General features: G+C 39.7%; 1 protein-coding gene across 4 annotated transcripts in view; it reads right to left on the bottom strand.

Moving 5' to 3' along the window:
* Positions 1-3,052: 3,052 nt before the first annotated feature.
* Positions 3,053-15,654, bottom strand: part of LOC120539003 (large proline-rich protein BAG6-like) — a 152,521-nt gene continuing 139,919 nt past the window's right edge. For all 4 annotated transcript variants that reach the window (XM_039768671.1, XM_039768670.1, XM_039768672.1 and 1 more), the window contains 3 exons: positions 15,490-15,597; positions 9,454-9,600; positions 3,053-3,999 (listed from right to left, as the gene is read on the bottom strand). In XM_039768671.1, coding sequence (XP_039624605.1) covers positions 3,904-3,999; positions 9,454-9,600; positions 15,490-15,597 — 351 coding nt within the window. In that variant the 3' untranslated portion in view covers positions 3,053-3,903. The remainder of the gene's footprint in view (positions 4,000-9,453; positions 9,601-15,489; positions 15,598-15,654) is intronic.

Raw genomic sequence — 15,654 nt, 5'->3', positions numbered from 1 at the left:
TCCATTGAGATCTGATGTGTTTTCAAATTGTTCCTTTAATTTTTTTGAGCAGTTTTTCAGGTTTTGTTGTTACGGTGTATGCAGTTGGAACCTTTTTTGATTTAAATCACGTATATCAAGGCTCTGATGTTGTCTTTGCTATTGGCCTGTGCAGTGTCGTCATGCCAAGCCTTCCTAAAAAAAGGGCTGTGGATGCCTAGGAGTCTGGCAAGGAATTTAATAAGATTGCCAAATGATTTGAAACTGTTAGGACATTTCTGGCAATGACTGGCAATTCATCCAGGACTGGTTGGCCCAGCAAATTCACCCGAAGAGCGGACTGTTCAATATGAAAAGAAGCCTACAAGAACTGCAAAATTTCACTGTAGGACCTAGCACTGGTCCTACCACTGCAGGTAACTTGTAAAAGTTGGTGTCGAAGTGAATGCATCTACAATCAGAGATTGGACAAACTGGACCTGCATGTGAAGTGTGCCAGGAAAAAGCCTGTGCTGTCTTGAAGAACTTAGAGAAAGACTACCATTTGACATGGAACAAATAGGCAAAGAGCAGGCTTTCTGGAACAATTAAATGAATCAAAGATAAAAGTTGTTTAGCCATAGTTATAGTAGGCATGCTTGGCACAAACCAAAGACAGTAAGTAGTTCAGGAGAAAAACCTTATACCAACTATGCAGAATGATGGAAAAGTTATGGTTTGGGGTTGCTTTGCTGCCTCAGGTCCTGGGCAGCTTGCAATCACCACAACAACTATGAATTCTGTTGCACACCAAAGTGTGCTTGAGGAGAATGTGATGCCATCTGTGCAAAAGGTTGAGCCAGAAGTGGACCTTTCAACAGGATAATGATTTAAAGCAGAGTATGAAATCCACCAAGGAATAGTTCAAAAAGAAGAAATAGAGGGTTATAGACTGGCCTAGTCAAAACCCTGATTTATATTAAACTGAGATGCTATGGGGATTTGAAATGAGCAGGACATGATAGAAAATCTACAAACATCTTGCAACTGAATAGATTTTGCATGAAGGAGTGGTCAAAGATTTCAACAAGTCGATGTCAGGGACTGGAGGGCAGTTATGCAAACTGCCTACAAGCTAAAAGGGGCAATACTACAATTGTATTTTTGTAAGCTTAGTTTTCTATATGAGTTGTTAAATAATTCTTTAAATGTAATACAAAATGAGCCAAAATGAAGTTCCACATTTCTCAAGGTCACTGTGCAAGGTGGAGGCAGCTGAGTGGGTTGGGGTGCAGGTTCATTGATAGGCGATTCCTTGTAGTTTTCAATCTGCAACATGCCCTTGGTCCAGTGGGCACTGTGCTTTCACTGTCGAAACGTTCTTCAAGAACAACGAATCCATCATCACTATGCAAACTCACCAATGCAATTCAGCATTCTTCCTAATGGTGACATCCCAAATCGGAAACATATTCGTCAGTGGGTGGCTAAATTTAGGCAGCTGGGTAGAACATTGAACAGAAAATCTACAGGCTGTCCTTGGACTGCATGATTGCCTTAAAACATCCAAGCTGTAAGGGGATCAATTTTGCAGTCTCCTAGACATTCACTGCGCAAAATGCTTCTGCCTCAGGTATCTCCAACACGTCTTAAATGAGGATTTTGCATGAGGACCTTAATTTCCATCCACACAAAATGATGGCAGTGCAGTAGGTCACAGAGAGACTGGGAAAGAGTTGTGCGTGAACAATCTGCAAACCATTTGAGATGCTATCGTCGTGTTCAGTGAAGAGGCACATTTTCAATTGAATGGTTGCATGAATAAGAAAAACTTTCTCTTTTGGTGTGAAAGCAACCCTCATGAACTTCATCAGAAATCCCTGCTCAGCGAGTGTGTTACAGTTTGGTGTGCTGTTACAGAATTTGGAATTGTAGGCCCTTAGTTTTTTGAGGATAAGGGAGCAACAGTCACTGTCACTTTAGAAAGTTACATTGAAATACTAAAGAACTTTTTGCAACCCCAACTAGACAAAATGGATGTGGTGGATGCCCCGTTTAAACGAGATGGAACAACAGCTTACATGGTGCAGAGATCCAAGCAAGTTTTGCAGGAGATGTTTCTGGGGAAGGTTATTTCCCTGAGAGGTGATGTTGGGTTACCTTCACGTTCGCCTGATCTCGCTCCTTGCAGTTTCTTCGTGTGGGGATATCACAAATCCAAGGTATACAGACACTGACCTCAATTACTTGAAGCCCTCAAGGATGCTATTCACCACAAAATCGCTGCTATTACCCTTGAAATGGCTGAACGAGTCATGTGAGTGTTCAGAAATCATCCGAGTGTATCGTGAAGAATGGCCACCAACTTGAAGACATCATTTTTAAAACACAGTAAAAAAAAAATCTATTTTGTATATCCTTTCTTGTGTCATAATGAAATTCATCTATTTCATCTTGTAGAGTTTTTGTAGAATAAACATTTGAAATGTGGTACTTCTTTTTGGCTCACCCTGTACTACATAAAGCAACATGTTGTATTCATATTTTATAACTTCTTAAATGATGTCACAAACTTCTGGCCAGAAAATAATGCCTCTTGCTGCTGTCAGCAAAGGACTGAGCGGGCCTGAATGCGTGTGAAAGGCTAAAAAGGTGTAGTCTTTCAGTTGCCCAAAGGGCCTATATTCAAGGATGTGAAAATTAGAAAAACCTTTCAAAATACAAAACGTGTTATTAGCAATTCAAAATTTAAAGATCAATACATTTTATACTGCTAGCTCTGATAGAGAAATGTAAAAAATGTGCTGATATGAATATTCTCATCAATATCTCTGTCTTTAACTCATTTTCATTCTCTGATCAATCTGCGGACACATCCTACCACTTAAAAAGACTTGCCTAACCTATAATGATTGCTCATCACACACAGTGTTTAATATCTGACTCAAAAGGCCCATTTTGACCTCAGAAATCAACTTATCTGTACATTTTGATTTTAATAAGGAATGGCAAGTTATAACTGAGCTAATGCAAAACAAATACATTATAATTCATACAATATTGAAAAATGGTCCACACAAAAATCTCCAAAAAGGCTGCATAATCATTTGTACTTTTAATGATACTAGAACTCAACTCAATTGTTTCAAACAACAAAAAAATAAGATTAAAGACTTAATTTAAAAACAAAAAGTACATTCCTGCGTGTATGTTGTTAGCTGTAATAGGCCATGGTTGGTATTTTGTCTTATTTTTCCTTACAAAATGTTTACACTGAAATTCCTGAATGTGACAGTTCAACCAAACTTTTTCTTTTCAGTCATTATACTGTACACTGCAAGAATATTTAAACTGACTTCTGCCACTATACATTTGGAAACAAAACAGAATTATACATAGTGATAAAAGCCAACAGGGAGCTTATACCCTGATCACAGAACATCCAGCATTATTATAAGCAAAAAGAGTCAATGGTTCAAGGAGATTTGCAAAAGCAGTAGTCAGCAGCAATAACCTTAAGTGGATAAGTTGCACATACTGTACAGCACAGATTTGGGCACAAATTTACTAGTCCATGCTATAGATGAGACAAATATGAATAAAATATTTAATGAAAACACATTTAGTCTCAAATATTTGCTCTTTTGTCTAAAAGAAAGTATGTCTGTTCTTCAAGGTACAGTGTCTTCTTTTTATACCAAAAAGTCAAGTTCCATTTGGAATTGCTCACTTTAGGCCTTCTTGATTGCACATGTGCTTATTCACAAACAGTCTGACCAGTAAAATAAGTACCATCCTTGAGAAAAGTCAGTTTCAAACATGGATAGCATAGGGGATGGAAAAAAAATTCTGGAATCTATGAATGGCAGAAAAGACAGCCATCAGCTAAAATGTGTCAGAAAAAATGTGGCTGGTAGCTTGAAGGAATAACAGTTTGGTAAAAAGTTAGGAGTCTTCAGAGAAAGCCCGATGAGTGTTGGGAAAGCGCTGAGTACTATAATCTGGATCATCCTGTATTCTCTTCTTTATGTCCATTTTTAGCTAAAAACAACAAACAAAAATTATTGTTTGCATCACTGAAGCTTTAAATAAAAAGGATTAAAGCTACTAGAAAAGCACACATGTGAATGAACACCTTTAGAATGATACAGTTACAATATTAAAATTTCATTAGGGCGGAAAAAAGTTGTCTAGCTTGGTTGAATATGGGGAACACACAAGAAAAATCTGCAGTGGGGAAACAGCAACTGAATAAGCAACATTGCAAGATGGAGATTCATTCATTTAATGTGATACGCATATTGTCCACCTTATTCATTTAAATAGGATTCTCGTTTAAATTCTTTGTTTTTGAAGTCATAAACTGCTAATTGACTGGTTATCTATAAAAATGCATTAATAGACGTCAATATCATTTTGTATTAATTATTATGTTTTATTAATTTTAGATCAACTGTATGTTAAGATTCTAAACATTTAGTCGCTTCATTTTATCTTAACCTTCTGCCTTTTAAAAATGACATGCAAACAAAAAATAACTATTTTCCTACATCTGTTTATTATGAAAAAGATATCAGAGAAGTATTTCAAAATAAATCAAAGTAAAACAATTCACAAATGCCTGGGGAAAAAAGTTTATATTACGCTGTGTGAACTATTTCTAAAAAAGGATACTCAACCAATTTAACCAATGTTATAAAATGGTACTGTTAATATAAAATGGGTGGAGTCTTATTGTTCTGATTGGAAAGTGTCAATTTGACCTGTTTTGTTTAAACACTTGTGCTGTAACTCTATTTTCTGCCTGCTGATTAGTTTATTACCTTTTAATAATATCGGAGATAAGGGAAACGTAAAACTCAAGCCAAATGCAGGTAATGATGCAGAGCTGAGAGTATGGGAGCTACAGGGTCAGGCATGTAGAAGTAGCACAGATTGATAGCTACGCTTACCACAGGAGGTAATGGAGGCACGCTCTTGCCATTTGGAAACTAATACATGATGCCACTACTACGAAGATATGAGATAAGAAGCTTTTGTGCTTGTTTCTTGATGACAGCTGAGAGGATTAATTAATTCTCCAAGATGGCACTGCTCAGTTGTCTGACTTTGATTGTGCATTTACTTAACTTTTTGGTTATTTTTCATCACATTGCATATCTACCTATTGACCTGATGTGTCCAAGTGAGATTCTCCGTGAGATCCTATGTGATGAGGGGAACAATAACGAAGACCCTATAGCAGCCAAACCAAAGTGGTGGAGAAAGAAACATTGTGGCAAAAGAGCTGGCGTGCAGAACAGACCACATCATTCTCTTCTGCCCAGTACCATGCTAGCAAATGTCCAATCACTCGAAAACAAGATGGATGACCTTTTGCGTCATAATTAAATTTCAACAGGACAATGAGGACTGCAGTGTTCTTTGTTTGACTTAAACACGGCTTTCACCTGCATTTCTCCATTTTTCAGAGCATGGGTTTTCTGCTGTTATTATCACCTAACATAGATGAGGTCTAAACTCCATGATGTGCTCAGTGAACATCTAATCAAGCACCCAGAAGCAATGTTTATTGTGCTGGGGGGGCTTTAACAAAGCTAACCTTGAATGGGTCATGTCAAGCTTTCACAAGCATGTCACATGTCCAACCAGAGGGAGAAAACACACTGGACCATTGTTACACCCAGTTCAAGTCAGGCAAATACAGGGCTGAATTCAAAGACACCCTGAAAATCAAAGTGAAAAAAATGAGGCAGGCTAGTCCATTTTGCAAAAATTTCACTGCAGCAACTCAAAATTATACTCAGTAGTTTGTATGGCCACCACGTGCTTGTATGAATGCTTGAGAACACTGGGGCATGCTGCTGAGATGACAGATGGCATCCTGGGGGATCTCCTCCCAGATCTGGACCAGTGCATCACTGAGCTCCTGGATAGCCTGAGGTGCAACCTTGTGGCATAGGATGGACCGAAACATAATTGTACCTGAGTTGTTCTATTGGATTTAGGTCAGGATAGTGTGGGGGCCAGTCAATGGTATCAATTCCTTCACCCTCCAGAAACTGCCTGCATACACTCACCACATGAGGCCGGGCATTGTCATGCACCAGGAGGAACGCAGGACCCACTGCACCAGCATAAGGTCTGACAATGGGTCCAAGGATTTCATCCCGCCACCTAATGGAAGTCAAGGTGCTGTTGTCTAGCCTGTAGAGGTTGGTGAGTCAATCCATGCATGCATGGATATGCCTCCTCAGACCATCACTGACCCACCACCAAACCGGTCATGCTGAACGATGTTACAGCTTCTCCAAACCCTTTCATGTCTGTCACACATGCTCAGGGTGAACCTGCTCTCATCTGTGAAAAGCACAGGGCACCAGTGGTGGACCTGCCAATTCTAGTATTCTATGGCAAATGCCAATCGAGCTCCACGGTGCCGGGCAGTGAGCACAGGGCCCACTAGAGGACGTCAGGCCCTCAGGACACCCCCATGAAGTCCGTTTCTAATGGTTTAGTCAGAGGCCTGCTTGAGGTCATTTTGTAGGGCTCTGGTAGAGCTCCATCCTGTTCCTCTTTGCCCAAGGGAGCAGATGCCGGTCCTGCCGATAGGTTAAGCACCTTCTACGGCCCTGTCCAGCTCTCCTAGATTAACTGCCGGTATCCTGGAAACTCCTCCATACCCTTGTGACTGTGCTGCGGGAGACAGCAAGCCTTCTGGCAATGACATGTATTGATGTGCAATCCTGGAGAAGTTGGACTACCTGTGCAACCTCTGTTGGGTCTAGGTATTGCCTCATGCTACCAGTAGTGACACTGACTGTAATCAAATGCCAAACTAGTGAAAAAACAGTCAGAAAAGATGAGAAGGAAAAAATGTCAGTGGCCTCCACCTGTTAAACCATTCATTCCTGTTTTGGGGGTGGTCTCATTGTTGCCCCTCTAGTGCACCTGTTAATTAAATTAGCACCAAAGCAGCTGAAACTGATTAACAACCCCCTCTGCTACTTAACTGACCAGATCAATATCTCAGAAGTTTCACTGACTTGATGCTATACTCCAATTAAAAAGTGTTCCTTTCATTTTTTTGAGCAGCATACATGACACACTTGATGACAGGGACTGGGACGCATTCCGGTCGAGCTCCAACTATGACCAGGATCCTGAACTATGACATGCCAACAAACATTCAAACCTGAAACTCATGGCACAGTCACAGTAACTTACTGCACAGGCACTTTATATTTTTTACTGTTTCAGATTTTAACTCAATTTTAATCTAGTTTAACTTAGTTAATTTTTATGTTCTTTTTCTTAATTTTATTATTTATTCTGTTGTGTGTTTGTTTTGCACAATCTTGGAGTAGACCAGCTTTTAATTTCACTGAACGTTGTACCTGGATAACTGTGTGTGATGAATAAAGTTTTCAATCTTGAAAAGAGTAACCAAGTAAATCTCAGCTAATAAAAGAAACCTAATAGACTGTTTCCTACATGAAAAACAAATCTCTGTAAGTAAAAAGAGGGATATTTCCATAGGTGAAGAGAGGGAAAAAGTTTTAACAATTTTGCAATTAAAAAGAGTCTGACCCAGTGAGTCTTGTGGCAGTTTTGTTGATGGTGTTGATTTTTTTATGTCATAACTGGGTGAGCCACATAGCTTGTGTTCATCAATGTGATTTACTTGCCAGTGTGTACTTTAGAGGAAGTGTCTGAATATTTTACAAACCAGCTATTTCATTTGATGGTCAACTGAAGACAGGGCTCACAGCCCTAGGCTCTTGACCAATTGATAAGGCAGGTCTTCAATTTAAAAGCTCCCTTGAATGTATTACTAGAAGTGTTTAACAATATTTTTTTTAAAAATACATATATGTTCAGAATGTTGAAAGCATATCACTGGATATCTGACATATAAATTATGTAAGTAAAGTTTTTCCTTCATGTTTTATTATATTGTTTGAAGCACTGCAGTCTATTTTATTATAAACTTTTGTTATGTCAGTTATCAAAAAATGATTTTTTTCTCTCTCAGCCATTATTACTACAAACAAGTAATGAGAAGTCAAGCAAAATGACACCTTTAAATCTTAGTTATCAATTTAACTTCCCATTCCCCTTTCTCTCTTGTTAAAATTTAACACATTACAACATGGTTTATTTAAATAGAGACAACAGTATTATGACCAGATTCAAGAATTATTTAAATCTCTCTTACTAACCTAGACAATCTGACTACACATCCAAATTATATGGAAAACACCCTACTACTATCAAAAACTTCAAAAGATTTTGTTAGTTATCAAAAGATCTTGACTACACATTGTTCTCCTGTTCTGTTAAATGAATCTTAGAGTTTACTCACACTAGGCATGTTTGTTCCATACCGTGCCCAAGCAAGATTGCACCTCCTTTCCTACTACCCTGATGGCCTGCACTCATACTGAGCTTAACATTTCAGGCCTGTGCACGCTTTCGCCATGACCTTAAAGCTAAAACAAGATCCAAACAGAGTGACAGCATGCATGTCAAAATTATTTTACTTATTTTGTGGTTTTTGGAGTCATGTAGGGCAGGATAACACTGCTCTACATCTTACAGATTTATGGAGTGTGAAGTGCAGCGTTTTGCTGTTAACCATGCTGCACTTTTTACAGAGACAAATGATGTTAAGGAAGGAGTTTGCAGCTTTTCTTGCCAGCTTCAATTCACGTTCATGTGTAAGGTGTATTTTTAACTCGAATGGTGTTGAATGAAATGAGAATTGCACAGACTTGTTGCAACAATGACATCACATCTGTTTTCTGTGCTTGGGCACGTTTAACTGTCACACTGTTCCCAAATGCTACTGAGCCGTACTCGGCCCCACCTCTTCCAAGTGGGTCAGGGCACGATACGGTTGGCCCAGCACAGAGCGATCACACTAGATAAACGAACTAGACTTTGTGTGGTTACAAGTGGACAAATGTGCTTGGGCACAGAACAAATTGCCAGTGTGAGTATGCCCTTAGGCTGGAGGGGTCTGTTAATTTTTTACATTGAAGATGACCCACTTAAAGGTTTTCCAATGCTATCTCTGTCCTAGTGTCTATATAAACTCAGGTAACTCCAGTTTCTGTATTATAACCTGCCTGAAGAAGGGGCCTGAGCTGCCCTGAAAGCTTGCATATTGTAATCTGTTTAGTTAGCCAATAAAAGGTGTCATTTTGCTTGACTTTCATTGCATCCGTAATGGCTAACACGGTAGAACACCCTACTACATACAAACATGTAATAAATAAGAGGAATGTGTGGAGCCTTTAAGAAAGATAACAGAAAGTGGTAAAGCTTTAAATACTATATATATTTTTTTGATTTGATATACTTTGTTAATGCCCCAAGGGGAACTTGTTTTCTCGCATGACATCTAGGGGTCAGCGCAGGGTCTAGACACAATATAGAATTGCCTTGTAAAGATTTTAATAAATATGAAAATGACAGAAGAGCATTACATACTTGTTTTGAATAGGCCTCCTGCAACTGAGGTTTTTCCAAATCTCCTTGGAGGCTCTCTGGGCTTGTTACGGGCTTAGCTCCTGCTGTTTTGGCAGCTCTATTTACTGCTTCCGTCAAGGACAGGAAAGGACCATCATTTTGGACTGTCTAAAAGAGATCCCCCCCACAAAAAAAATTCTTATTGCACCTGCATATCACAATAGCATGAAATCTTAAGACAACAGCAAATGATAGAAACATAGGTCAACTCTCGCAATAGTGAATACTTAAGTTATGAAATTTTCAGGATAGCAAACACTTTTTGTTGGCCTGGTCAAACGTTCACACGTCATGTTTAACAGATTTAGTTTTAACGAAATGTAAATTTCAATATAACAAATGTGTTTTCAACCAAAAATGGCCACCATACACAATAATGTGATGCAAAAAATACTTAATGTTGCACCTACACTTTCGCCGAGTCTGAGGAACCCTGCAATAGGCTGTCTCTTTCTTGTTACAACGAAAGAGAGAGACAGTCTGTTGTGAAATTTCCAGCCCTGGAGAGACCCAACGAGAGTGTAGGTGCGACATCATACAGGTATAGCTGTCAGTCAGTGATCCACAATTTTGCTCTGTATTCATACCTGTATTTCGATAAAAAGTTACATATAATGTCTCATTTTCAAATTTTTTTGTAGTTTAAGAAGTGATTTTTTTTATACAGATATTGTCAAGCTTGGGTCACAGAGTTGCACGAGAGACAAGAAGGTGAGTCCCGGTTCTCAAGGAAAATACATGTACTTTATTACTGTATAGAGAAGGCAGGCACAATCTCAAGACTTCATTCAAAACAAAAGCTGTTAGGAGCCGCGAAAAGCAATCTTGCTTTAGCTCCCATCTTCTGATTAGAAGAACACCAGTGGCTTGGAATCACCATTGTGGCAGACCAGGAAAGTATGATGAAGAGCAGGTCAAATCCTGGTGTTAAAAGTTCTAAAGTTCATGCAACAAGTACATTACGCAGTAAGCCTGACCCTGCTGAGGACAACCAATTACTTTGTCCTAGTTTTACTGTTTACCAGATGAAGCAGTGCAGCTACTGAGCTGTTCTTATGCTACTGCCATTAGAGATGGCGAGTCATTGTCAAACCGTATAACCACAAAATATTTTAATGGTCCCATGAACTTCGTTACAGCGGAATTTCACCTGTGTATGCAAAACTGGGTGGGCAATAACTTTATTAACTCAAACCATTATTAACAAAATTGTACCTAAGTGCACTGTGCCAATGTGACATTCTTTTGAGTTAATAAAGCTATTGAAATAATAACCAGAAGGTCTTTTTCCATATGAATAAATATAGACCGTTTTTTCCTCATCCCTGTACGTACGTGTGTTGTGAGCCGGAGGGCTGATCGCACCCCAAGAGGATACAGACGCCCCTTAGAAAACCCCAACCCCTGAAACGCAGACTACCTTCACATTGCTCCTTACCCTTCTCATTTTTAATATAACGTGTAATACAACTCTCGCGCCGTACTCCTCTTACTTAAAAGCCTTGCGCAGCGCCTGTCAGTTTTGGTATTGATTTGTTTTGCTTTCTCTCTCTGACTGTTCCTGCTCCTGACGTGTACTCCTTTGAAGAAGATACGCACACTTACCTTTAACTGATAGACGAAACTGTCACCTTTTTCAAGGAGCAAGATTGAAGAGACAAATGTTTGTTTGCAGTGTTTGAATAAAAATCCTTCTTGTTTCTTCAACCTCCTGTGTCTCCGTGCAAATCTGTGACCCAAGCGTGACAGTGTGTACATACATATACACACATACATTCACCAGCCACTTTATTAAGTATACCTTCCTAGTACCGGGATGGACCCCCTTTTGCCTTCGGAACTGCTATAATTCTTCATGGCATAGATTCAAAAAGATGCTGGAAACATTCCTCAGGGATTTTTAACATGATAGCACCATGCAGTTGGTGCAGATTTGTCAGCCGGATATCCATGACACAAACCTGCTGTTCCACCATGTTCAAAAGGTGCTCTATTGGACTGAGATCTGGACGGTGGGGACCATCTGAGCACAGGGAACTCATTGGAATGCTTAAGAAACTAGTTTGAGATAATTTCAGCTTTGAGACATGGCATGTTATTCTTCTGGAAGCAACACAAGCACTGCCTTGGGTCCCTGGCTAACTACAGGCATCCAGCAGGGCTCCCTCTCTGAACTTCACCTCGCTCCACTTATCTCCAGCCGCTTCTCCCTGGACTTGCGTTGAAGCCCACTACAAGGATAGGGTCATTCCAGCCATGGCCATGTTCAGCTGGAGTAGACCCTCTTCAATCCCCTTGAGCATCTACCATGTTCTCCCTTAGGCCCCCTCTCCCAGCTGCCTGCCTCTATCTACCTGAACACTGCTCATACATCTGCCACCTTTGTCATCCCTTCTTTCAACTTTTGTGTTTCCTTATTGTTCCTGTTCTTTCTTACTCTGGCTTATTCATTTGACTCCAGACTTGTTCCTCGACTTCCTCTCTGTCCTGTACAGGCTCCTTTTAAATCTCCTATTTTACTGGGTGCAGGTACAAGCAGCCAATCCCTCCGAGGCTCAACTGAAGTGCCCAACCAATCTTCCTGCTTCAGCATGTTTATGCAACACAATCGGCCAAGTACCCCAAGCAGCCACGGAGCAGAGAGTACCTGCACACACCCTCACCCGATTGCAGCCCCACACATAATTATTTACTTAAAACTTTCCCAACACCACGGACCACTTATCACACTCCCAGGTAAGGCATAGCAAGAGTGCAGAGAGGAGGGCTCAGTCCAATAGTAAAGCCAAAGATACAGGAGCGACGATTTGGAATCTGTCTCGGCCAAGGAAAAGTACTTACAGTGCACCCGGAAAGTATTCACAGCGCATCACATTTTCCACATTTTGTTATGTTACAGCCTTATTCCAAAATGGATTAAATTCATTTTTTTCCTCAGAATTCTACACACAACACCCCATAATGACAACGTCAAAAACGTTTACTTGAGGTTTTTATAAATTTATTAAAAAATAAAAAAAAAAAAACTGAGAAATCACATGTGCATAAGTATTCACAGCCTTTGCTCAATACTTTGTCAATGCACCTTTGGCAGCAATTACAGCCTCAAGTCTCTTTGAATATGATGCCACAAGCTTGGCACACCTATCCTTGGCCAGTTTCGCCCATTCCTCTTTGCAGCACCTCTCAAGCTCCATCAGGTTGGATGGGAAGCGTCAGTGCACAGCCATTTTAAGATCTCTCCAGAGATTTTCAATTGGATTCAAGTCTGGGCTCTGGCTGGGCCACTCAAGGACATTCACAGAGTTGTCCTGAAGACACTGCTTTGATACCTTGGCTGTGTGCTTAGGGTCATTGTCCTGCTGAAAGATGTCTGAGGTCAAGAGCGCTCTGGAGCAGGTTTTCATCCAGGATGTCTCTGTACATTGCTGCAGTCATCTTTCCCTTTATCCTGACTAGTCTCCCAGTTCCTGCCACTGAAAAACATTCCCACAGTATGATGCTGCCACCACCATGCTTCACTGTAGGGATGGTATTGGCCTGGTGATGAGCGGTGCCTGGCATTCACACCCAAGAGTTCAATCTTTGTCTCATCAGACCAGAGAATTTTGTTTCTCATGGTCTGAGAGTCCTTCAGGTGCCTTTTAGCAAACTCCAGGCAGGCAGCCACGTGCCTTTTACTAAGGAGTGGCTTCCGTCTGGCCACTTTACAATACAGGCCTGATTGGTGGATCCAGCAGGGCTCCCTCTCTGAACTTCACCTCGCTCCACTTATCTCCAGCCGCTTCTCCCTGGACTTGCGTTGAAGCCCACTACAAGGATAGGGTCATTCCAGCCATGGCCATGTTCAGCTGGAGTAGACCCTCTTCAATCCCCTTGAGCATCTACCATGTTCTCCCTTAGGCCCCCTCTCCCAGCTGCCTGCCTCTATCTACCTGAACACAGCTCTAGGAAGAGTCCTGGTAGTTTCGAACTTATTCCACTTACGGATCATGTAGGCCACCGTACTCATTGGGACCTTCAAAGGAGCAGAAATTTTTCTGTAACCTTCCCCAGATTTGTGCCTTGAGACAATCCTGTCTCGGAGTTCTACAGACAATTCCTTTGACTTCATGCTTGGTTTGTGCTCTGACATGAACTGTCAACTGTGGGACCTTATATAGACAGCTGTGTGCCTTTCCAAATCATGTCCAATCAACTGAATTTACCACAGGTGGACTCCAATTAAGCTGCAGAAACATCTCAAGGATGATCAGGGGAAACAGGATGCACCTGAGCTCAATTTTGAGCTTCATGGCCAAGGCTGTGAATACTTATGTACATGTGCTTTCTCAATTTTTTTATTTTTAATAAATTTGCAAAAATCTCAAGTAAACTTTTTTCATGTTGTCATTATGGGGTATTGTGTGTAGAATTCTGAGGAAAAAAATGAATTTAATCCATTTTGGAATAAGGCTGTAACATAACAAAATGTGGAAAAAGTGATACGCTGTGAATACTTTCCGGATGCACTGTAATTTTTCTATGCCTTGGTTGCTGAAGGGTGCATGGGAGCAAGACAAAATCATATAGCTCACATTTTCCCACTGAGCTATGGAAGGTGAATTATGATTCTTCCAGTTGAACAGAAATAGTTGACACACTAACAATGTAGCATAGGAAATAATTATCAGCTTATCATTATTCTAAACTTGCCTGAGAACGCCAGACCCTGCTGTTAGAGGTTCAGCAGTGACTGCAAATCCTACACTATCTGACAGATAAAAAATAAATCTTTTCTCAAATTTGAAAGCCCCAATACAAATGACCAAGTGCAACTACCTCACATCATTCACAATTAAGATCCAATACAAAGAAAATTTTTAATAATTTAAATGTAGAGAGGTTTGTTGCATTTTCAGTTTGAGTTAGAGTGTTTTGCACAAACTAAAGAGGAATGAATACTATGAATTGCTGAATTGTATTCCTTGCGTAAGGAATAGAGAGGTCTTTTTACCCCAGTATTGTCGATGGTGTTCTACCTGTGAACATTGTGACAATAATTATAAAGTCTAGAAATGCTGTCAATGTTTCATATTAATAATTTAAATCTTTGAATGTGTTGATGTAAGATTAGGGAAGAAGTAACTTTGACAAAAACAACTTATAAATCCCAAATTCCATGTTTACACCTGAGCTGATCAAAAGGTGCAAACGTATTATCAATATAAAACTCTCTATAGGTTGGAATATCCAGTAACTTCCTAGACTTAAAATACTGTGCAAAATAGGGAGGGTACAAATACAATGTTATCTGGTAATGGATTAGCAAAAACCAGTGGCTAAAAGTGTTTCCTACACTGGTTCTATATTTTAAGTTAGTGAAGTCCAATCTGTTTACTAGTACACTGGTATTAATTACTAAAGAAAAGAGTACAGAAACAGTATATTGAGGGGACTCCTTGCAAGATTTTCTTTCCAGATGAAGTTAACAGTTTTAAAAAATGATTTATTAATAATTACGAGTACAATATTGATTAGGATATTAATCTTAACTACATTAACTGCTAGAGACGAAGTGAAAAGTTAACCCTGTTGACATTGTATATAGAGTTTCAAGCCATCAAGCTACCAAAATTGTGTTTTAAAAGATCCATAGTCACTAATGCATGAGGTGTTCCATTGGTGAGACCCCTCCATATTTCTAAGTTGTTTGTTTGCAATAAACGTTTAAGTTAATCCAAAGCAATAAATGTTATTTTTCCATACACCAGGGTGTCTTCTATCAAATAAATTTTAAGCTTCCATGTTGTCTGTTGTCTTTCATTAGTAAAATATATGCTAAGGTGAGCATCTTGTCACAGGCTCAGAGCATTCCAATGATGTACTTTCTCTTGTGCATGTCAGACATGTGTTTATGCTGATTAGACACTCTACATTTCTCTTATTACTTTATGGCTTCATGACTCCGTTTTCCATAAAAAAAAAAAAAAAAAAAAAAAGCTTAATTAAACTAACCTTTCTGCGTTTGGCAGGCATTCCACACAAATATGCATCACTGAGGGGAGGCTGAGATTTCATTTTCCTTTGTGACTGCAAGTCCTGACGAATTATAGGAACCCATTCCTGCAATGAAGACAAAATCTTTTTAAACCAAATTACAACATGGACTAAGGGTGTGGC

Source organism: Polypterus senegalus, chromosome 11, assembly GCF_016835505.1.
Source record: "Polypterus senegalus isolate Bchr_013 chromosome 11, ASM1683550v1, whole genome shotgun sequence".
Classification (NCBI taxonomy): Eukaryota; Metazoa; Chordata; class Cladistia; order Polypteriformes; family Polypteridae; genus Polypterus; species Polypterus senegalus.
This window is presented reverse-complemented; position numbering and strand designations above follow the sequence as displayed.